General features: G+C 39.3%; 1 protein-coding gene across 2 annotated transcripts in view; it reads left to right on the forward strand.

Annotated features, from left to right (window-relative positions):
- NOSTRIN (nitric oxide synthase trafficking) overlaps positions 1–24,615 on the forward strand; it is a 63,171-nt gene extending 38,556 nt beyond the window's left edge. Inside the window, exons 8-16 of one of the 2 annotated variants that reach the window (XM_082840779.1) lie at positions 2,526–2,651; positions 7,379–7,477; positions 7,575–7,700; positions 15,048–15,156; positions 16,252–16,340; positions 19,169–19,294; positions 20,221–20,335; positions 21,446–21,535; positions 24,429–24,615. In XM_082840779.1, the coding sequence (XP_082696905.1) occupies positions 2,526–2,651; positions 7,379–7,477; positions 7,575–7,700; positions 15,048–15,156; positions 16,252–16,340; positions 19,169–19,294; positions 20,221–20,335; positions 21,446–21,535; positions 24,429–24,565 (1,017 nt within the window). In that variant the 3' untranslated portion in view covers positions 24,566–24,615. The remainder of the gene's footprint in view (positions 1–2,525; positions 2,652–7,378; positions 7,478–7,574; positions 7,701–15,047; positions 15,157–16,251; positions 16,341–19,168; positions 19,295–20,220; positions 20,336–21,445; positions 21,536–24,428) is intronic. The other variant, XM_082840780.1, reaches the window with a different exon arrangement.
- Positions 24,616–24,999: the final 384 nt, after the last annotated feature.

Consider the following 24,999-nt stretch of genomic DNA (forward strand, 5'->3'; position numbering starts at 1 on the left):
TATATCTATCCCCACTGCCACTACTCTCTCCCAGGCCACCATCACCACTGCTTGGGTTACTCCAACTGACAAATTGGTGTCTTGGCTTTCAGTGTTTCCTCTCCTTATCCCCCATACACAAGCCAAGCTGACTTTTCTGGAACTCAAATCTGAGCATATTATTCTCCTTTAAAAAGCCTTCAAAGGTTTCCAGGTGACCTCAGGATAAAGCACAAACTCTTTTATGTGGCCCTCAAGACCCTCCCTGACTTGGCCCTTGCTTAACTTTTCAGCATTTTCACTTGCTATTATTTCTCTCAAACTGTGTGCTCCAACCTCACCAAAATATTTTTTGGTGTCATGTCATGCTATTTTGCCTCACCAATTCCTACTTTCATTTTAGGTTTATTCACACAGGGATCATTTCTGTGAGCACCCACTCTGTGACACCTGAATACTTCTATCATCTTGGGATCTATCAAACAGGATAACAATGGCCTGTGTGGGTCCTTGACTAGAGAGGGAGCCTATCTAGTTCCTTTATCTATTCCCAGTGTCTAGTACATGACGCGGTGTGGCAGTCAAGAAATGTTTGATGAATGAATTAATGAATTAATGAATCGATGTTTGTTCCAAGAGAAAGAAAAGAGGAAAGAAAAAGTATTTATCTTTGACAAATTTTAGGAAATTTTCTGAGAAGTTCCTTAAATAAGAATATAAGAGTCTCCATTCTTCTTCTGTATATGTTTGGGGTTATTTGCTGCAAATTTGCTGAGCAGAAACTTCTAGTCAATAGCTATAGAGTGTAGGCTGATGAACGTGAGTGGTGAGAAGAAGCAAGTACAGATCAGGAACCTCCAACTCAAGACTGTAATCTACCAATGATTCCTGTACTCTTATTCTGTAAATCCTTCAGGCCTTGGCATTTCTTACCAGGACAGGTAGAGATATGTGCAATCAGTCTCCAGATTGACTCTGTTCTCATTGCTGGGCATACTCAGTAAGAATCAAAGAACAATGACTTAGCCAAGTATAGCCATGGTACACATTCAACCCTTTCTCTGTATCATTATCAGGCTAAAATTCACAAGCTCATATCTCTATAGATAAATGGCTCATTACACTTGATATACAAAACCATCCGTGTCCTGGGTAGGTCATACATCAGAGCTGAGGGACAGTTGAATGGCTAGCATATCAACTGGAATAATAAAGTGAGTGGTGTTCATATTCAGCATTTTGGACGAATCTTCTTCACTACTGAAACTGTAGTCAAAATGTCCTTAAACATAAAGGGGAGCATTCTTAAAAACCTTTATCTCTGTCCTTGAAAATCCTAAGCTGCTTAAATCACAGGGCTCCTTGGTACTCCTTGAACTGTGGCTTGAGGACCATTTGCATCAGAATCATCTGAGGAGGCAGTGAAAATTCAGATTTCCTGATCCCACTACCGAGCTACTGAATCAGTATTGCTATTGGTGGAACCCTGAAAATCTGCAACTTTCCAAGAATCTCTGGTCATTCCTAGGCATATTAAAGTCTGAGAATCATTCATGTAAATACAACTTCTTCCTTTCTCAGAGATGTGAAATTATGTGTCTGAGCATTTTGAGAATTCAATTCAAACTACCCTGGTCCAGAGAGTTTTGTATTACTTTGATTTTCACAATCAGGATGGCCAATTTTGGTGACTGGCTAGAAGGGGCTCTTTGTGAAGGAGCGTATCATTGGGGGTCAGGATGACAGGAAAGCATTTGTCAAGCTGTCCATAACTTGCAGTGAACAATGGCATGTATCTCAGGCTCTTTCTTCACTAGTAATAGTAACACTCACTAGTCTTTGAGTGCTATACTAACTGTCAAGCAGTGTGCCCTGTTCCTTACCTGTATCACCTGCTTGATTCCTCGGAGCAACACAGTGAAGTGGGAGCATCGCTGTCCCCATCACAGAGATGAGAAAACTGTGGCTTTTGAAGTTTAAGTAACTCACTTGTAGTCAGAACCAGGACTCTAATCCTGAAGTCTGATTCCAGAGTTATAATGCAGAGTTTAAATAGTGAAAGTGAAGTGAGAGGATGGTCTCCAGGCCTAATGCTAGTTTTATAAATTATCTGATTGTGCGAATCTCTACCTGTCCCGGTAAGAAATGCGGAGGCCTGAAGGATTTACGAAATAAGAGAATGGGAATCATTGGTAGATTACAGTCTTGAGTTGGAGGTTCCTGATCTGTACTTGCTTCTCTGCACCTGTCATTTGACCTCTTCCTTCATCTGATGAAAGTGGGCATATCACATGGTATTTAAGGACCTCCATTTCCTCATGTGAAAAATTGTAGGAATCCTATTGAAAGGCTCTTAGGTTTCCTTTCAGTTCTGACATCCCTGTTTTCTGAGAAAGGTCTTTAATTTTGTCATCTCTAGTCCCTGTTTATGACTTTAGCTGGGAGATGAGAAACCATCATAGGGATGCATATAATTCTTTCTCCAGAATTACAAAGGGCTTTCATAAATGCGTTCATAAATATGTGACACTGATGTTTTACCTTAGCTCCTCAATAAACTGAAAAAATCAACTGAGAAGTTGTCAAAAGAAGATGAAAATTACTACCAAAAAAACATGGCCAGCTGTTCTACCAGACTGAAATGGGAGAACACACTGGAAAATTGCTTCCAGGTAAGTTATGCATTCAAGTTTTTTTTTCTTTCTTTCTTTCTTTTTCCAAAGAGCTTTGTGTGGGAGAGAAATCACTGCTCGCATTCTATCTTCTAGGCACCCTTCAAGGGCTATGAGAAAAACACTTAACCTAGATGTCTCCATCCGTCTCATTTTTCTATCTATATCACAACAGCGGGAGATAATTATGATTCTTACTGGTATGGCTGCCAGGATTCCTGGTGTAGCGGACGTCTAGCTGGCCTTCAAGATGTGTTAGGTATTGCTGTTACTAAGGACCCTTATCAGAGGCTCTTACTAGGTCTCTCCTTCCTTTTTCTCAGTGTCCTTTTCTCCTGTTAGGGTCCTCCTCCACCTTCTCCTTCCACCCCAGCCTGCTTTCAGCAGTCCCAACTTTTATGTTGAAACTATGGAAGTTATCTTCTTTGCTTATAAAGTCTTTGTGATGGTGACAAGATGTATATCATTTACCTTTCAAAAGGCCTTCTTTCAACTGAGCTTTAAAAATATTTAAGACTCTAGGTTTTTTAATTAGAATCCAAATCAGGTAGAGAATCTACTACAAGTCAGAATCTCCATGAAAAAAGAAAGGTTCCTTTCATCCTCTTTGTTTCCTGGTTTATTGCTACCACCATGCTGGAGGCCACTGGTATTTCTCCCCCCTCTTCCTTTGAGTTCACACAGTTCCTCTTACTCCCATAAGAGTTCTAAGTTTAAGTTCTAAGCTTATCCTCTTGCTTAGAGCTAGCCTCTGGCCCCTGAGTGCCAAACCAAGCCCTACTAGACCCACTTGAGATACTCCTGTCAAGTCATCCTTGCCTAACTGTAACCAATAAGGATTCCCTTACTTAGTATTTCGTTGTCTTGAACATACTCAGTCTATACCAACAAGTCATTGACTCACATATTACACTATGTGTTCCTCATTCTTTGTTGTTTGCAAACAACAGGAGTAAAATGTGATATTCATGAAGACACATAACAAAAGTGGGCTGAACTCAATTAAAATGGAATTTTATTAGAAGTGTGGAAAGCTCAGTGTGGCCAAATAATAATAATGATAATAATAGCCACTCTATCAAAAGTGACCACAAATCAAATGTTTAGTACTGTTAGTATTTACTAGAGGAATTATTTTAGAAAGCCTTTTGCAATAAATGCAAACAGCCTTAAAAATGTTCACATTATCGACTAGTGTTCCTCATCTGAACCACGGAACACAGAAAATAATGTGAGTGACTGTTTTCTCAGTTCCCCAAGGATGGTAGTGACTAATAGCCTCTAGATGCAGAGAAGAAATGGTAACTCATTGCAGATAACAGATGCCTTAGGACATTAGGGTTTAATTCTCTCCTAAAACCTCGGTTGAAAAACCTAACTTCCTTTCCATAAATCCATCTTGAGGAAGTAGATGAAAAACAAAATACAGATTTCTGTTAAAAATACATTAAAAGTAAAAGGGAAGAAGTAATACAAATGGCCAAACTTAAGGAGATGACTAAATAAATCAATACACTCTACACAAGGCACTATTAATTAAAATGGTGTTTTGGAGACTAGTGGCATTGGAAACTGCTTATGTATAATGTTAAGTGAAAAAACAGGATACCAATTTGAATAATTTGGTTGATAACTAGGAAGATAAAATCATACATACACATACCTCGACAGACTAAAATACATCAAAATGTTAACAGTGGTCATCTCTAGGTGGAAGAATTATAAATGATTTTAAAATTTATTTTCTTGTAGCCCTTTATGGCCCCAAGACAATGTCAAGGGTGCTTGTTAAAATTCAGATTCCTGAGTGCCTTCCTAGACGGGGTAAGTCAGAACTTCTGAATGATTTTAGGAAGGGGTCTAGGTGATCTCTAGACGTACTAAAGTTTGAGAGTTCGTGCTATAGAAAAAACAAGGTACTTCTTTGATCAGTTTTATGAAAACAATTTAGATGAAAATGAAGTCACTCCAATCTCCCCGGGTAGTACAAACCGGAAGGTCAGGACAGCAGGAAGTGAAAAGAATGAATGAAGAGTGTGCATCATCACGAAGCCTGGGCCCCAGACAGCCTCTCCATTTACTCTTCCTTGATAACTCTTTGATCCCACTTTCCTCTCATGTGCTATTATGAAAGCACAGGAGGATAATTTGAGGTCCTCCAGAGTATCTTGCTTCTCTGTGACCTATTTTATACAAAAAGAACAAAATAATAGAAAGCAATAATTCATTAAATGAGATATGGATTTCCACTTCCCACAGTGGAATTTGTCTCAGCCTCTCTTCACGAGCAGACATAGATCATCTTAATGATTTCCCTGAAATGAAATTAAAATCTTTTAAATATTGCCATCGCCACCAAGGGACACTGGTTATTCTAGTCTCAGATTGATGCTAGTGGCTCAGCACTTGTCACAGTAAAGAAACAGCTACCCAGCAGGGATGCAGTGTGTTCCCCAAACCTGGCTTTTGTTTTCTGTCCTGTCCTTTGCTCACGGTGCTAAACTAGAACAGCTGCTTTCTAGATCTTTTCCTATAATATAAAGACTCTTTCTTTTCGATGACTGTCCCACTTGAGGTCTAAGACACTGAGCAGAATTTATTTTACATATTTGTTAGAGGAGGCATATGATTTATGCCCTTTGATGAAGCATTACATTTACTAGGCTACTCTTCTGTGTCTTTAAACCTGTACCTGGGGGACAGAGGGCACATTTAAATGGCTGGTACTTGAGATTTTGGAGAAAGACTCAGGAGACCAAGAGCAGAAACAAAGGTATTTCATTCCCATTGACTTACAAAAATTATGCAGCTTCTGACTAGACAAAAAAGGTAGCCATGGGGGAACAGAGCTCTAGGCCTCCCGATTCAAATGTCAGGACGCTTGGTACAGAATTGAAATCTGCATGTGGTTGACACAGATGTTCACAGTTACTGCCAGCTTCTTACCACTTGCATTTAATAGCAGCATTAAAATGACTATATACTAGTAAACAAACTGTGGTTAAGTACAGACAATGGAACATTATTCAGCCTTAAAAAAGAAGGAAATTCTGACACAGGCTACAATGTGCATGAATATTGAAGACTTTATGCTAAGTGAAATAAACCAGACACAAAAAGACAAATATTGTATGATTCCTCTTATAAGAGATACCTAGGGTAGTCAAATTCATGGAAGACAACAAGTAGAATGGTGGCTGCCAGGGGAGATGAGGGGAGAGAGAATGGGGAATGATTGTCAATGGGTACAGAGCTTCAGTTTTGCAAGATGAAAAAAGTCCTGGATATGAGTAGTGGTGATGGTTTCACAACGATGTGAATGGACTTAATGCCACTGAACTGTACACTTAAAAATGGTTAACAGGTAAACTTTATGTAACTATTACACAAATAAATTTCTTGAAAATTTAATGATTATATACCATAGATTAAATAACAGTAGGATGTGAATGCAGTCTACACACAAGGGTATAAAGGAACACCAGGCTGGACAGGCTAGTGGCCCCTGCAGGTGTGCTGAAAGACAGGATGGGAGAAGCCAGTGGCCTTTGTGATGTCTCCCTACCTCCACCCTACCAAAGGCCTTGAGACACAGTCCGCCCTTCTTACTTCCACGAAAATGCCACCCACCAATTTGCCCAAGAAGGCTTTCTTCTTCAGGAAAGACTATTGATGAGTACTCTTTACTGTGTGGGAAGAAGCAGGGTGGGATGGCGGGTATGAAAGGAACCAACCTAGCCTCTGGATAAAGGGGGAAAGCCCAGGCCTTGTCCTTACAGAAACGGGATGAGGCATGTTGTCTTGGACACTTGCCACCTCTGTCGAAGCTCATGGGCTTCTGGGCACATACCCAGCAGCCTCCTATGGCCCTCACAAGGCTTAGGAATGCCCCCTGCATTTCCACTTGACCCAGCCTTCTTGGACAATGCCTAGTTGCTGAGCGTCCCTGTATTTCCTCAAAACGAACAGTCTGTAGCTCAGCTAGCAGTGAGGGGTGAGAGTCAAATAACTAACTTTTTCTAAAATGTTAACAGCTGACAAGGCAAATGTGACCTCCCTTACTTTATTTACTCTTCCTAGCTAAAAGCCATAAAACTCTAAAAGTGGAATTTTTGTCATCCCGCATAAAACAGGGAGGCTGTGTTGCCACCTTCCAAGAGTGGTCTCTGACCCCCAGGCCTAATTTTAGGTCAGGATGATGAATTGATCAGACTTTAAGCTTCTGCTCTCATCACATAATTTCCTTAAGCAGAGAATTTGCATCTCATCATCGTTGTCCCTGCCGGAACCGGCAGAATGCCTTGTATGTGCTGCAAACAATTCTAGAAATACTCAGTGTCTGACTGCATTTCCAGGATACAGACGTGGGTTTTACTGGGCTTCATTCTTTTTTTGGAACCCACAGATTCTTTTCAAATGATTCCTTTCTCCCCCTTCTTTGTGAACATCAGGTAACCTGTGGCATCCACCTATGTGCTTTTTGGCCCACAAAAGCCTGGAGAAAGTGTGTGAGTTAAATTGATCCTAATGGAAGATGAAATAAGACAGACATCAAATCACATTCCTGTCCTGGGAAACTACCCCCCTCCACAATGTGGATATAATGTAATCAAGAGGCACAGACAGGACGGCTCACTCAGACTTTCTTCGTTGTGTTTGTGCTTAGTGGGTGACTTCAGTTTTGTATAACAGTGGGCTGATCTAATCTCATTTTTCATCCTTCGCAGAGCATCCTGGAGCTGGAGAAGGAAAGAATTCAACTCTTATGCAATAACTTAAACCAGTACTCACAACATATTTCTGTTTTTGGCCAAACCCTGACCACAGTGAGTAGTAAAGAATTCGCCATCTCTGGTATGCATGGTAAGAACTGGCGGGAAACGTGTCCTCTGCAACCTTGTTCTGCTTTCCTCGGCATTGCAGTGCCACACGCAGATCCACTGCGCCATCAGCAAGATAGATGTCGAAAATGATATCCAGGCTCTCGTGGAAGAAACCGCAGTTTCATCTACAGAAAATAAATCTGAGTTCCTATTAACTGATTACTTTGTAAGTATGGGATGGAAGGAAGTTTCGTTCATGGGAAACCTTAGTCATATACTGAGGGATTCATTTTGAAAAGAATTGAGAGCAATTGTAAAGGAAACAAAAATATTGACTTTTTCACAGTCCGTATAAATTTAAAAACTGTGTGGTTTACAGACTGGGCAATGCAAACCTGTCTTTGGTATTCTCTGCAAGGGAAGAACTCCAAACAGGGTTTTAGCCTGAATCTTTTTTTTTTTTTTTGAAGGAAATATTTTATTTCATTTACTTTTTTAATTAAAAAAATTTTTTTATTTTATATTGGAACATAGTTGATTAACAATGTTGTGTTAGTTTCAGGTGTACAGCGAAGTGATTCAGTTATACATATACATGTATCTATTCCTTTATAAATTCTTTTCCCATTTAGGTTGTTACAGAGTACTGAGCGGAGTTCCCTGTGCTATACAGTAGGTCCTTGTTGGTTATCTATTTTAAATATAGCCGTGTGTACATGTCAATCCCAAACTCCTGATCTGTCCCTCCCCCCAAGACTGAATCTTCACACTCTATAAATACTGTGTATCACATTGGTTTGTCTATTGCTGCATAACAACTTACCCCCAAACTCAACAGCTTGAAGCAAACATTTATTATCTCAGAGTTTCTGTGGGTCAGAAATCCAGGTGTGGGTTAGCTGGGTGCCCGAGTCCCACACAGGGCTGTAATCAAGGTGTCAGCTGGGACCGCAGACATCTCGGTGCTCTACTGGGAGATGATCCGCTTCTAAGCTCACTCACGTGGCTGATGGCAAGCCTCTGGTCCTGGGGAACGGTTTTAGCTGGAGATATCAGTTCCTTGCCGTGTGGGTCTCTCCATCTATGGAGAGCTCACAGCATATCAGCCTGCTTCCCCTGGAACTAGCAATGCAGGAGAGACAGAGCCAGAGTGTCCAAGATGGAAGCATAGTCTTTTATAAGCTAATCTCAGAAGTGACATCTCATCAGATTCTATTTGTTAGAAGCAAGTCAATAAACAGCCCACACTCAAGGGGAAGGGATCACACAGAGGCATGAATCTTAGGAGGTGCAAATTATTGTCAGCATCCTTTCTGGTCCTTGCCTTTGAAAAACTTTAACCTAATTAGAGGATTATATCTTTTCTTTTTTCTTCTGGTTTTATTGAGATATAATGAACATACAGCACTGTATAAGTTTCAGGTGTACAGCATAATGATTTGACTTACATACATCATGAAATGATTACACGAGTTTAGTGAACATCCGTTCTCATATAGATAGAACCTTAAAAAAATAGAAAAAAAACGTTTATCCTTGTGATGAGAACTCTTAGGGTTTACTATCCTAACAGCTTTCATATATAACACACAGCAGTGTTCATTCTATGATCATGCTGTGCGTTACATGCCCAGTACTTACTTATCTTGTAACTGGAAGTTTGTACCTTTTGACCACCTTCATCCAATTCCTCCTCTCCCCAGCGCCCACCTCGGGTAACCACAAATCTGATCTTTTTCTCTGAGCTTGTTTGTTTTTGAAGTATAATTGACCTACAACATGATGTTAGTTCCTGGACCACAACACAGTGATTCGATATTTCTATACATTACAAAATGATCACCATGATAAAGTTAGTTGTTATCTGCCTACAAAGTTATCACATTATTATTGACTAATATTCCCCACAATGTACATTTCATACCTATGATTCATTTATTGTGTAACTGAAAGTTTGTATCTCTTAAATCTCTCTCACCTATTTCTTTCCTCCTCTACCCTCTCCCCTGTCAACCACCTGTTTGTTCTCTATACCTATGATTCTGTTTTTGTTTAGTTGTGTTTGTTCCTTTGTTTTTTTAGATTCCACTGTAAGTGAAATCATGCAGTATTTGTTTTTCTCTGTCTGGCTTATTTCATTTAGAATAATACCTTCTAGGTCCATCCATGTTGTCACAAATGGCAAGATTTCATTCTTTTTTGTGGCTGAGTAATATTCCATTATATATATGACAAATCTTCTTTATCCATTCATCTATTGATGGGAACTTAGGTTGCTTCAGTATCTTGGCTATTGTAAGTAATGCTGCAGTGAACACTGGGGTGCATATATCTTTTCAAATTAATGTTTTTGCTTTCGTCAGGTATATACCCAGGAGTAGAACTGCTGGATTGTATGGTAGTTTCCACCAACAGTGTACCACAGTTCCCTTTTCCCCATATCCTCACCAACACTTATTTGTTGTATTTTTAATGATGGTCATTCTGACAGGTGTGAGATGATAGCTCACTGTGGTTCTGATTTGCATTTCCCTGATGATTAGTAATGTTGAGCATCTTTTCATGTGCCTGTTAGCCATGTGTACGTCTTCTCTGGAAAAATGTCTATTCAGGTCCTCTGCCCAGTTTTTAATTGGGTTGTTTGGTTTTTTTGATGTTGAGTTGTATGAGTTCCTTGTATATTTTGGATATTAGCCCCTTGTCAGATAAATCATTTGCAGATTTCTTCTCCCATTCAGTAGGTAGCCTTTTCGTTTTGTTGGAAGTTTCATTTGTGTTTTGTTGACGTTTCTTCCACTGTGCAAAAGTTTTTAGTTTGATGTAGTCTCATTTGTTTATTTTTGCTTTTGTTCCCCTTGCCTGAGACATATTCAAAAAAAATATTGTTAAGACCAGTGTCAAAGAATGTTCTGCCTGTGTTTTCTTCTAGAAGTTTTATGGTTTCAAGTCTTACATTTAAGTTTTTAATCCATTTTGAGTTTATTTTATTAATTTTTTATTGAAGTATAGTTGATTTATAATGTTGTGTTAATTACTGCTATACAGCAAAGTGATTCAGTTATACATATATGTATGTATTCTTTCTTTATGTTCTTTTCCATTATGGTTTATCATAGGATATTGAATATAGTCCTCTGTGCTATACAGTAGGACCTTGTTGTTTATCTAGTCTATATATAAAAGCTGATATCTGCTAACCCAAACTCCCACTCCATCCCTTCCCCATCCCCCTTCCCCTTGGCAACCACCAGTCTGTTTTCTATGACCATAATTCTGGTTTTGTTGTTGTTGTTGTCAGTGTTTTTATTTTCTTCCAGTTTTTTCAATATATATTTTTTTACATCTTTATTGGAGTATAATTGCTTTACAATGGTGTGTTAGTTTCTGCTTTATAACAAAGTGAATCAGTTATACATATACATATGTTCCCATATCTCTTCCCTCTTGCGTCTCCCTCCCTCCCACTCTCCCTATCCTCCCCCTCTAGGTGGTCACAAAGCACCGAGCTGATCTCCCTGTGCTATGCGGCTGCTTCCCACTAGCTATCTATTTTACGTTTCTGTTTTGTAGATAGGTTTATTTGTGTCATATTTTAGATTCCACATATAAGTGATATCATATGGTATTTGTCTTTCTCTTTCTGACTTACTTCACTTATTATGATAGTCTCTAGTTGCGTCCATGTTGCTGCAAATGGCATTTTTCTGTTCTTTTTGTGGTGAGTAGTATATACATTGTATATATGTACCACGTATTCTTTATCCATTTGTCTGTCAGTGGACATTTAGCTTGTTTCCATGTCTTGGCTATTGTGAATAGTGCTGCTGTGAACATAGGGGCGCATGTATCTTTTTGAATTACAGTTTTGTCTGGACATATGCCCAGGAGTGGGATTGCTGGATTATATGGTAATTCTATTTTTAGTTTTCTGAGGAAACTCTATACTGTTTTCCACAGTGGCTGCACCAACTTACATTCCCACCAACAGTGTATGAGAGTTCCCTTTTCTCCACACCCTCTCCAGCATCTGTTATTTGTAGACTTTTTAATGATGGCCATTCTGACTGGTGTGAGGTGATACCTCATTTTAGTTTTGATTTGTGTTTCTCTGATAATTAGTGACGTTGAACATCCTTTCTTGTGCCTATTGGCCATCTGTATGTCTTCTTTGGAGAAATGTCTCTTTAGGTCTTCTGCCCGTTTTTGGACTGGGTTTTTGTTTTCTTGTTGTTGAGTTGTATGAGCTGCTTGTATATTTTGGAAATTAAGCCCTTGTCATTCGCATCTTTTGCAAATATTTTCTCCCATTCTGTAGGTAGTTTCTTCGTTTTGTTTATGCTTTCCTTTGCTGTGAAAAAGCTTGTAAGTTTGACTAGTTCTCATTTGTTTATTTTTGTTTTTATTTCTATTGCCTTAGGAGACTAACCTAAGAAAACATTGGTACAATTTATGTCGGAGAATGTTTTGCCTGTGTTCTCTTCTAGGAGTTTTATGGTGTTATGTTTAAGTCTTTAAGCCATTTTGAGTTTATTTTTATATATGGTGAGAGAAAGTAATCCAGTTGATTCTTTTGCATGTAGCTGTCCAGTTTTCCCAGCACCATTTTTTTTTTTTTTTGCGGTACGCGGGCCTGACCCTGTTGTGGCCTCTCCCGTTGCGGAGCACAGGCTCCGGACGCGCAGGCTCAGCGGCCATGGCTCACGGGCCCAGCCGCTCCGTGGCACGTGGGATCCTCCCGGACCGGGGCACGAACCCGCATCCCCTGCATCGGCAGGCGGACCCCCAACTGCTGTGCCACCAGGGAAGCCCCCAACACCATTTTTTGAAGAGGCTTTTTCTCACTGTATATTCTTCCTCCTTTGTCATAAATTAATTGCCATTCCAGAGGCTTATTTTGAGGACATTTAGGTGATTCTACTATCACATGACCTTCCTTGCTAAAAACTGATCAGTGTCCCTGGTCAGAGCCCAGACATCTTGCCTGTTTGCTCTCTTGGGCTAAATTCTTTATCTTCTTGGGTCAGGTCATGCCTCAAAGATTTTGTCCTTCACTCCCCTCTTGTTAGTTTTAATTGTAGTGTTCTAGATGCTGATCGTTAATTACCAAAATCTGCAGGAAAAGCTCCTGGTTGCTCCTTCCTGGGCCCTCTGCTGTATTTCACTCAACTTCCAAGGTCCAGTCTGGGAGGCTCACCCCTCTCTCTGTGTAAAACTGGACCACTGGTCATGTCCTCCTATAAAAGTATAGCCAAAACCAACATCCCAGGACCCCCACTCAGGGAACAAGAGATGAGGGGAGAGGGGAAGGCAGTTAGATCTGACACAATAATGAATTCTGACCGGCTTTCTCCTTCCCACCATCTAAATAGCAATAAGTGGCTGGCTGTTTCTTTAATTGAATCTTTTTTTCCGACCCTGGCAAAGGCAAAGCAAATTAGCAATAGCAATGTCTGTTAAAGCGGAAACAAAGGTAGAGATGGAAGTGGACAGGAAGATTTGATTACATGGGGAAAGTGCTTTTTTTTTTTCTTCCAAACCGTGTAGGTGATCACTGAGATGGGAAAATGTACAATAAAATATATCTATTACTTTCTTGTAAAAATGCCTCTATCAGCTAACCTGTCAATAAAATAAGGGTCATTCTCCTTGAAAATTTGACTAAGCTCCTATTGAAATGTAAAGAAGTAGCCACAATGGTTTATCTTATTTGATGTGCCCATGGGAATTTTTGGTTTCTATGCAATTTCAGTGCAGCAGAACTAACGACTATGTATCTGTTGTCTAAGAGAATGGACTGTATCTCCAAATGGGTGAATAGGATTGTCCTAATATTCTTAAAGCAAAACACCTCCAAAATCTGACTTTATAGTCATTGGCAGTAAGTGTAGACTGGCTTTTATAGAGTGCTATGAAATCTACATGGACGAGGGTAAGACAGGAGAACTATCTGAATGTGAATATTGGAGGGCTGGTGATCAGTGTGAAAAATATTTGTAAGGTTACTGTAAAGGCCATGTTCAAAAGATTGTATCTGCAGTTTAAATGCCTCCTCTGGTTTTGATGTTCTTTCTGACAAATTTTTGAAAGAGAAGGACAAATTTAAGAAAGTTAACGACGGCAGTTTAATCTATCTCAAGTTGATCCAGTAGTGATCTATCCGTGGAAATACATTTGTGAACAATATAGGCATCCCCAAAGAAACCAAATGAAGTCTTGGACTGGCATGAGAGTCAGATTATGAGGTGCATTCCTCCAGCAAGGAAGGACTGAGGGTTGGACTGAAGCATCCTTGCAGTTCACTCGGAGCTCACCTGCAGAGGTAACGTCAGCTTGGGCCTCAGCCTCAGGCAGACATGTGAAGGAGTGGACTCTGGTGGAGAATTGGGAGTCACAGGAGTTGGGTTTCATCAGTAATTACTTACTAGCTGTTTCGTCTTGGGCCTTCATTTATTTCTGAGTGTCACAGGTAAAATGGGGAAAATAAAACCAATCTCGTCGAGTTGTTATAAGAATCACAAAGAGTCACATGTAATAAAGGATATAGAGAAAATTTTTATAATATATAATACACAGTATGTATATTAAATATTTTAGTCTCTACATTATATTTTTGTAAAGGCTATTATTCTCTTTGCTCTAAATCTTCTCTTCTCTTTCTTCAGGACAGTCTATCTAAAGCTAATCTCTCCACCAATATTCAGGGTCCTCGCTTTTCTCCTTCCTACCAGATAAGTCCTGACTCCTGCACTTCCATCTTCAGTCATCAGTTTTCCCTTTCTCCAAGGTTTCTGTCCATCTACTGCACTTATGTTCAGCCGCCTCCCAACCTGACCCTAACATCCTTTTTCTTTTTTCACATAAAGGTTTTAATCATTTTAAGTTGCATATCACTGTAGGATATTTGCTTTGACTTGTTACTAGGCATTTAAACTGTGTCCTAACATCCTTTTTTTTCTTTCAACTCTGGAAATAATGTATATGAAAGCTCTGCTATTGTTAATGGTTCTCATAACCTACATGATAAAATCCCTACTTCAGCCTGAAAATCTGACCTAAACTACTTAGACAATTTTTTCTTCCACTACATTTGCTCAAGCAACTGGTCTGTTTATTGTTCCCCATACATTTCACACAACTCTCCCTCTGTCCTTTGCTTGTGCCATTTCTCCTGCAAGGAGTACCCTTTGCCCTCCTACCCCTCAACTGAAATGTGCTGGTTAAGTCAGCTAGTCTCCTTGAAGCTTTCATGCCCCTTCCCTTGGTGAGCCACATGCTCCTATGAAATAGCCATAGTAACGTTCACCCTCCAAGAATAATTTTTATCTATTAAAGAAAGTGCTCAGCTATACACTTACAAGTTGTAAACGAGGAGCTGTCTTCTTATTCAGTAGGTCTAGAAAAGGTAGACCAATCTGTAGAAAACCAGAGGTTACCCTGCTTTTATTTTTTTTTCTTTTTTCTTCCATCAAGTTAAAATTGAATACAGTCAGTGAAAGTCTCAGTGCGACTAGGAGTAGCAACTCTTACTTTTTTCCCTTTAAATTGTTAAACTTCCTTTTTTTTATTCCTAAAGGAAGAAGATCCTAAAAATGCAATGAGTAAAGAGCGACAGGCATCTTCAATAAAGTCAAAACTGTTGAGACTGCAAAAAGATATTGAAAAAGCCTCGCGAGACCAGGAAGGTGTGTAATTACCTCTTTGACTGGCCTGGTAAGGGAAGGTATTCTACTCGGAGGTTTCATCCAGAGTTAGGGTGATTCTGCTTTTGCTGACTGGTGCAGAGATCATCTCATTTAAAAGACCAGATATAAAACCTAATTTGTGTGAATAAAGAAAAATGAAAAAGCAAGGAGAGAGCAAAAAAAATTGAAAATGACATTCTGGTCTGTGAGATCTATACAAGTACTATACCACCATTTCCAGAAGTGTAGCATTTTACAGTGTTCCTGAAATTGGCTGATATGAGGGACAATTTGTTTGGTTTAAAACACAGTAAACCTCCTGTGTACAAGGCTTTTCATTTCCTTGTGTTTATTTATTTATTTCCCCCATATTATTTTATTCTATTGGGGGGTGCTAATAGGTTGTTTTTAAATTTTTTAAATTTATATAAATTTTTTTAATTGAAGTATAATTGACGTACAACACTACATTAGTTCTAGGTGCACAACATAATGATTCAGTATTTCTGTACATTACAGAATGATCACCACTTGTTTGTTTCTTTTTAAACTAACTTCCTGAATGATGTGAAAGTCATTCAAATTAAGTCCTGTACTTAGACGTTAGGTATGTGAGAACGTGAAGCAGCTCTAAAGTGTTACAGGTAATAAAAACAACTCTACTTTTATGATTCTGATATGTAGAGCTTATTTTATGTGGACCAGAGAACCCTGTTGCAATGTAATACTTGATAGGAAATCCAAGAGAGCAAAATGTTTAGAAATGTAAATATCAGTGGAGGAGAGCTTAACATGGGGGTAAATGTTAGGAATCCACCATGGAATGGGTCAACAAGGAGGATGCAAAATCTCATCTTGAAAAATAACAATCAAGACTCCTTAAGCACCAGCATTTCTCAAATCCCATTAAATGAAGGTACAGGTCACCCATTCAGTAAAATTTAGTAACAACTACACACAGAAACAGGCCCAGCCATTTGGGAAATGCTCCCGGCATCACTTCTGGGCTCAGGCTCCCTCCGAGTATAACCACCTGCCAGTTGTGTCCCACTAGGACCAGAGGAACAGAGACTGACAGCCTTATTTCACTTTCAGGCCTGGAACGAATGCTGAAAGCATACTCCAGCCACCCCTGCTTCTCAGACACAGAGAGCCAAAAAAGCACAGCAGCCTTAATGGACGAGGTAAACATTTGCAGAATGCCATTTCCTAGATTTAATGATGAAGGAGCTATTTTGGGAATGCTTGTTTTCTGGACCATTTGACCTCTGTTTGCCTTTCCTTTCTCATGACATAGAACAGTCTAGTCAGAGAGCTTGTACACTCAGCTCCTTGACAAGTGGTTTGAGGAATCTGGAAAAATCCAGCTACTTAGAAATGTTTGATTTAGTGTCCTCCCAGGGGGGGGGAAAAAGTGCCTAAAATAGAATTCCCCCAAATAGAATCATTCAAGTAAGGTCTGAAGACCATGTGTACTTTACTCCAGTTAACAGATGTGACCAAAAACACAGCGTCTGCATTCAGAGAGGCCTGCATCTAGCTCTGCCTTTTACAGGGACCTGGGACAAGTTTAGTTTTCTCATCTTTAAAGAGGGATGTTGCTACCTAAGGGGTTTTGTGAGGATGATGAATTATTTAGAAAATGCTAGCACAGGGCACAGAGGAGAATTGAAATCCTGGTAATTATCATTGAGATGCTGTTTTCCATTCATCCTTGAGCTAACATCAGGGTCTTCCGAGTATAACAGGGGAAAGGAGAGATGTGGCCGCACAGAAGGAAGATGGCCGACTGGGGTGTGAGGCAAGAGCTTCCAGGGAAACAAGGAAAAAAACTTCAGAGGCCAAGGTTGTTTTGAAGGAAGGGGGACATACTGTCAGCGGAGGGCAGGGAGAGGCACCTCCGGGCCTTTTTGCTGAAAGGCTGGACTGCGGCAGCCCCGAGACATTTGTTGGGATTTGTGGGCAATGCAGCCTCTTCAGAAGAACCCACATTATAAGGGCAGTTAGTAAAGGCCCATGAATTTTAAACAGGAATAAAAATGAACAGATACTATGACCTATGTGTACAAGATACAGGGTTTCTGCTGTGATTGGAGAGGAAGTTGACTGCGGTTAATCTGAGAAGAATTCAGGAAGAGATCAAAATTTTATCAATGTTTTGTAGGATCCAGGAAGCTGAACCAGCTTTCCTTACCTTGCACGTAGTCTAAACAACTCTCTTGTAAAAGTAGGTACCTAATAATTCTGTCCAAATGAGCAATTTCAATAGTTCTTTGGTAAAAGTAGACAGATGCAGCCAGGTACAGTTTATCTGTTTTTTAGCAGTGGCTTCCTTTAATGGAGGTGGTGTTGCAGAAATAAACCTGACACTTTCTGTGAAAAGACAGGCCTGAATTCTGTTCACTTGGGAACAGAGGTCTAATATCCTTGCAGTGACATATGGCTACAATTTTTATAAAATTATAAAACAGGCTGTTAGACATTTTCTGTGACAGCATAAAATGTTTAGTTAATTAATTCGATGTAAATGATATTTACCAAAAGAAAGTCATATGGAGCATTTTATGATGGCATTAAGATTTAAGTTTATTTCTTTGGGTTCTTGCATAAAATTTTGTCATTGACATAGAACACGTTATTAGGATCATCTTGGTACACAACTGGCCTGATTCACACAGTGGAGGATGCAAGATGGGAGATGATCTGACCCCTGAATTTATGGTGTTTATGATCTAGTGATGGAGCAAATAAGAGCCTTCATATAGTAGGTGCCAAATATCCATGTAATTCGGTCACGCACGTCTGCCTCTAACGGAAGGAAACTCGTGATAGTGGTAGACTGATTTTGTGTTACGCAGAGAAGGTTTCTTGCAGGGAGAAGCTCTGTTTCACAGAAATTCTTCCTAATTCATTGACTCTTGGTCCTTGAAGTGCTATGTTTGAAGCAAGAATGTTGGCAAGCCATATTCTCTGAGAAATTGTTGTGGAAACTGGAGGTATTTAGAGCAGATATTGTCTTTGGATACCAGAAGGAGCACCACAGAGCAGAGAGACTTGATCTGTGATGCTCTCAAGTACAGACTAGATCTAAGGCTAGAAGCTATGGGGGAGCTTTTGATTTCATCCTCGCTGAGCCTGCCCACCATGCAGTGGATTGTTCCAAGGATTAGAGCCCTTCCCCAATGATTGGAGGTGTTTGCTCCATGGCTGTGACCCCCTGGCCGGGATGTTAGGATTAGGAACCCCCAGGCGGGAAGTGTGGAAAAGGGAGAGACAATGGTGAGGAGAAGATTGGATAAGCAGACCCCTTCCAATATTTAGATTCTATGATTTGATTTACAACTTGACAGAGAAGTCATTATAAAGTTTCTAGCTCAAGGTCAAATCAGAACAGGAGAGACTAGGAGAATAGCTTTAGTTTCAGTCTTTATTTTTATATTCAAATACCCCAGAATATAGTTTCTAGTTTCCAGAAGTGTTACTGCAGACTTTCTGGGTAATATAAGACCTCACCTCTTCAAGAAACAATAACATAAACAACAAAACCCTGACTCACATCATTTTAGTTTGATTCTGTTGATAAGAGTTCACTTCTGTTCTTTATGTTAAGTGCCCATGGCACCATTGCCTTTCTTCAAAGCCTTCCGAAAGCCTACCTTCTGCAATCAACACTTATTATTCTCTACCTCATTCCTCAGCAGAAATTCGAGTAACGCGATTCATTGCCACAAAATGCTGAGTAATATACCTATCAAGGTTTCTGGTTTACCTTATTTACAAGGGTCTAGAATACGACACACTCAACAACTAAGGCTTTCCTCTAGACTACTTAAAGTGTCCATTGTTTTTCTCTCTTCAGCATTTTCTGCATATGAGTTGCAAATGAGTTGAATGTGTATTTTTCTGGACCTCTTTGTCATTTTGGAAGTTATCCTGATATCCCTTTACCCACGCAGTTGTGCCTCAAAATTTTCTAGAAGTTTACTCATATGGTCAAATGATGTATCCACAGAATAACTTGAAACTAATGCTTTTGCAAGCAAACGCCTATAAACTGTCATCCGTCTTAGCAGAACTTGAGCAAAGACCTCAACCCAGCCATGTCTGTAGTAACTCCATCTTCAAGTGGAAAGAAAAGGTAAGCATTTAAAAGGTTGGCTATAATTTCTGGACTGGGCTTGCTGGGTGGAATGGCTTAAGGCAGCAACAGGCCAAAAAAACTGTTACGAATTATATATGCCATATGCTCAAATCCCCAGTTGCACAATTTTAAGATACATTTATTTATTTTTTGAGCACAGTAACGAGCTAAACACAAATGAATACATGCTTTGTATTCATATATAAATTAATGAGTTAAAAACACTTTGGGTTCCTTCTTCCTTCTCATACTTCTCACTTTATCCTTTGAACATGCTGTTATAGTAAAATTTCTATTAAATCAAAATCTTAGTATTCATACAGACCTAAATTGTAAGATTTTGTGATATGCAGTAGTCTCATCCATTTAACATAGTACCTAATGTAGAGAATGCGTGTGCACAATTTGAAAAATTCACACACATGAATTTTCCCAGTGTTACACTCTAGGAATTGATGAGCGTGTGAATATACACAGGTAGCTGTTTTCCATTTCCTACAAGAAGAAGGAGCTGTAACCACCTTGTGATGAAGGGACAGTTTTCTTTCTAAGAGACTCAAGCTCTAAAAGGGTCTCAGTCATTTACACAGAGTCATGATCATTTCACTTGCTTTAAAACCAAGTTAAATTTGTAGAATGCTGGAAATGTTACTATTTGGCCTAGGGGTACAGGTCAGAATTGCAAATACAGGCTGTAAAATATGGTAATTGTCTAATTCTGAAAATATTAAGGTCTCAGAAACAAGAATGTGCTAGAGTAGGGTTTAGGAATGTATTGAATTTTTTCTTTATACCCTCCTCCCAACGATTGAAAAACAAATTCCTGAGGAAAACAGCTGCAGAATAGTTACTTTTCGCAAATACTTTTGATGACAATGTTGTAAAAAATGACTTTTTTTTTTTTTTTTTAACTATTCAAACAGCAGCAGACACATAGTTCTGTAAAAATATCTCGGCCTTTTCTGACAAAGAGATTAGAGAATGTTGTGAGCAGGTCATCTTCTGGTGGGCAGAGAATTCCAAGTTCTTCATCTACAGGTAATCTCATGCCCAGAATAATGTGGGGCTGGGTCCTATCAGTAAAGCACATTGCCAAAATTATATTTTATTTTCAGAGCCACATTGACATAAATCGGCTCAAAGAAATTTACGTTTCAATTAGGACTGCTTAATTTGTTAAAATGTGTAGCTTTCTGTGCAAATGTCATCCAAAAGGTGGGAAGGACTCAAGAAGATTGGAGGGTTGGGAAAAGAATTCTCTAATATGAGAAGGTACCTCCAGTCACTGGCCTCCATGTTATTCAGACAGCCTGCAGTTTGCTGTCCACACACTCAGCCTGGAAACATTGGGAGGACTCTACAGTTTTGTCTCCACAGACTCCTCCAAATTGCCATGCAAATCCCAACCTCTTTTCAGGAAACACGGTGATCCCAAGGCCTACCCGCCTCCTGTGTTCAGCCACCTGACTTTAGTCATTTTCCATCCACACCCCCACTGCCTTTTACCTTTCAACACACACACACACACACACACACACATATACATGCAAGCACCTGTCATCCGTCATTGTTCAACTATAGTAACCATAACATTGACTCTCTAGATTCTTGATTAGAACTTGGCAAAAAAGTTTCAATCAAACCCAGGCCATTGTAGTCCACATGGTATGTTAAAGACTCGTGGTTGCATCATTGAGAAACAGTTCCCTAAGTACCTGGGGATGATGGAGGAAGCACCTGCTCCAAGTGTCTCCTATCTATTCCTGATTGGCAAAACTGGTGCTGGTTTTCCAAAACATGAATACAGTTACCACACAGCTTAGCTAACTGATGTTGATTAAGTTCACATGGGAAACAGTTTAAAATTGTCATCATTATTAATACTACAGTAACTTTTTGTCCAGACTTACTTTCCATGTTAGAGCTTTTGATTATGTAATATACACAGTTCGTCCACATAGTATGTACATCAGAAATGGTTACTGAATCAAAGAATGAATGTTATATACAATTATAAACTTTCCTTTTGGGAAGATTTCAATATATTTAAGCTCTGCACTACACGGCTGAAAAACTAGACCACTGCCCACCATGTGCATCTTGCCTACTGACCCAGCATGAGTCATTATAACTTGATCCAACTTTCAGCCTCCGGTGTGACCCAGCTCGGCAATGGTCTCTGCAAGGCCTTATATTCTTTCCAAGCCAGGCAAGATGATGAACTGAATTTGGAAAAAGGTAAGAATCATTCTCAAATAGTTGAATTGCCTTCCCATATTGAAATTTTTAACTTGAAAAAAACTCTTGTCTTAGCCTTAAAAGTTATTACCAGGTCATGCATTCATAGCCTGGCTGTTATCAGACTAAGTTCAAATCTATTATTTGACTGACTACTTATTCTTTGGTTTCTTCTTCCCTCTTAGATGTTTGCTGAAGAACAAAGATAAATAAATAAATAATTGCAGTTTGTCTTAAAAACAAGGATATGTATTACTCTTAACCAAATGAATATCTCTTATATATTAATTTTTTATCAAAGTATAATTGATTTGCAAGGTGTTATTTTCAGGTGTATGGCATGGTGGTTCAGTTACATATACATGTATATATTTATGTGTGTATACATGTATAGATATATATATACACATATATAAGTATACATCTGTATATATACACACACATACATGTTCTTTTTCAGATTCTTTTCCATTATAGGCTATTACAAGATATTGAATATAATTCCAGGTGCTATACAGTAGGTCCTTGCTGTTTATCTCTTTTATATATAGTAGTGTGTATATGTTAATCCCAAATTCCTAATTTATCCCACCCCCCTTCCCTTTCGGTAACCATAAAATTGTTTTCTATGGAAAAAAAAAAAGTTATTACCAGGTCAAAGCAGTTCAGGTTTACAATCACTCTTCTTAGAAGATAAAGATAAAGCACATCAAAAAGAAAGGTCACATGATAAAAATAGCTAACACATATTTGGTGTTTACTAGGTGCCAGACATTGCTGCAAACACATTGTCCAATTTAATATTCCTAAAAAACGTTTGAGGTTGGTATTATTTATGCCCATTTTATGACTGAGACGACTGAGGCACAGAAGGGTTAAGTACTTTGGCTAAAGTCACCAGCAGTAGTGGCACAGGATTTGGACTCAGAAACTCAGAGTCACGCTCTTAATCACAGTGCTCCATTGGGGTAGAATGTCAGTAATGGAAAGTTATCAGAGAGGTAGCCCCACCTTTTTCCTTTTCAGAAAGTTACTCATACAAGAATGTGAAGTGACTTCCTCTCATGGCTTAGTCTAAGTGCCAGTTCTAAACCCGGTCAAAGGACTCCCAGCTTAATGTTTCTCACACTTCTCTCTCAAAAAAGGGTTTTACGACCAGTTAAAGGAATCACACCCCCTTCTTTGTGTCACAGATTTTTGTTTAACATGGAAAGGTTATTATATAATGGATGGTGTAGACCCCAAGATTATTAAACAAGAAAAAGTCACCAGCCTCAACTTTCTCTGTGTGTCCAATTAGCAACCACATTTGGATGGTAAGCTAAGGCAGGGATCTGGAAATGAAATGGTTAGTGAGAAAGAATTGTCATAGGAGAAAATTTATAATCCATGACCAGGACATGGTGCCCAGAACCAACAGAAAGTTGAGATAGATTTTGCAGCCAAACAACAGGGATACCATGTATTTGCTATTGGTTCATAGGTACTCCTTTTCAGTTTGCCAGTCAGAGTTCTCCAGGCAGTTACTTTTCCTTGTAGCTCAGACATAAGTAAAGACAAGAAAAAAGGAAAGTAGACTCTCTCCTGCATGCATCTTAAATCAATGTTGCCTTTAATTTAAAAGTTTTCAGTGTTATAGAAGTCAGTTCGTTACTCATCATGTCATCCTAAGGCTACCTACACCAGTGAGTAAATGAAATGCAGTAGTCCCACTTTCCATATGAATTAAAACACACTTCCCAGATGCCACCTAGAACCCAGGGTCCTGAGTCTGAGTTACATAGTTAACACAAATTGATCATCTTGTCTTCAGTTCTGTTGGTTGCAAAGCCTACTTATACATTATATCCTGTGGGTTCTTTAAATGGAACGAGTTCGTTGGAGGCTTAGGGAAGCTGGTGATAAAATTTTAAGTTATTCGTTTGAATTCCGATAGTAGGCTGTGTCAATCTACTGACCTGAGAGAACTCATTAGATGGAAACCTTAGCCTGAGAATGATCTCCTGCAAGAATAAATAGTGATGTGACTAAGGAGAGATAGAAGGGGGATCAATGGTCTCCTTTGCCTTAGAAAGAAAATTACTGGGGAGAAGAATGAAAGAAAGAAAGACTGAAAATGACCTCATGATGATGCTTAAAGATCAAGTAGCTCTTGGATCCTTAAGGAAGTGGATATTTCCACTTTGATGTACAGGAAGCAGCCAGAGAGAAAGGACTCTCTCTTACAAGACAGGGAATGTGTTTTTTTTCTTTTTAATAGAGAATTAGAGAAGAGCCATGGGTTTCCTAGGAATTCTGTTTATTTGAATCATTGCTTTAAAGGAGTATTTTCCTCAAATTGATATTTTATTCAAATTATCTACATTGTTGAATAGGGAGTTATATTGTCATGCAAAGCTGTGAGTTGGAACTTTGGACTCTGAAGCTGGCTCATATAATGGAGAGAAGCTGCCTCGATCTAAAGAAAAGTCTGGAAGCTTGAGACATACTCTTAGTAGTCAACACACCAAACTATTTTGGCCACCAACATGAGGAACCCTTAAAGCACAGACACCAAGAAAGAGTTTGGGGATGACCCATCACCTCTATCCAAAGTGAGCCAGGCAGCACGAGGACATAGGATCCAAAGCGATTTTGTTTTTAATCCAACTATTTTATGGCACAACTTGTTGTCCATTACCTTACTCTTTTTAATATTCTCTGCATTCTGCCTGCTTCGTGCAGAGGTGGTCAATAAATTTTGCTTCATCTGAATCACATGCAGAAAAATGATGCTACCAAGTAACTCCTTGAAAGCAGGATCTCCTTAAAAACTGTCTTACTGATCAGACTCGGGCACATGCTTAAGTGCAGAAACCCACTTGTTTAACTATATGTATGTGCATTTTTACAGGTGACATTGTGACTATACACAAGAAGAAAGATGAAGGATGGTGGTTTGGTTCTTTAAAGGGAAAAAAAGGCCATTTTCCTGCTGCTTATGTGGAGGAACTCCCTTCAAATGCCGGGGACACATCTTCACAAGCGTAAGCAAGATTCTGAAGGCATCGCCTTACACTCTGTAAATTATACAACGTGGTGCAAATAAAGACAAATGCTGTGATCTTCTGTCTTTCTAACTGGGTGATGGTGATGTGACCTGCATGTCACAGTGCTTTGCACTTCGTTCTTTGAAACAGAGTCAGAAGATTGAGAGTAAAGGGAGGTGGGAAAGAGTCCTGATGGCTCCTAGAGTTTTCTAATTCTAAGAGACCCTAGAGATAACCTAATACAGCCTCTACTCACAGAGAGAGAGAAAACTGAGTCCAGGGCAGTTCAGCCTGAAGTCAGTCTTCTGGTAGCACAACAGAGATTAGGACACAGATGTCTTTTTTCCTGGGGTCTTGGGTGGAAATAGCCACAGTAGGCCCACAAGAGGTCTAGCAGTGTCAGGGAGATGGGGAAGAACACAGATCAAGTCCAAG

The sequence above is a fragment of the Leucopleurus acutus genome (assembly GCF_964270905.1).
Source record: "Leucopleurus acutus genome assembly, chromosome: 6".
NCBI lineage: Eukaryota > Metazoa > Chordata > Mammalia > Artiodactyla > Delphinidae > Leucopleurus > Leucopleurus acutus.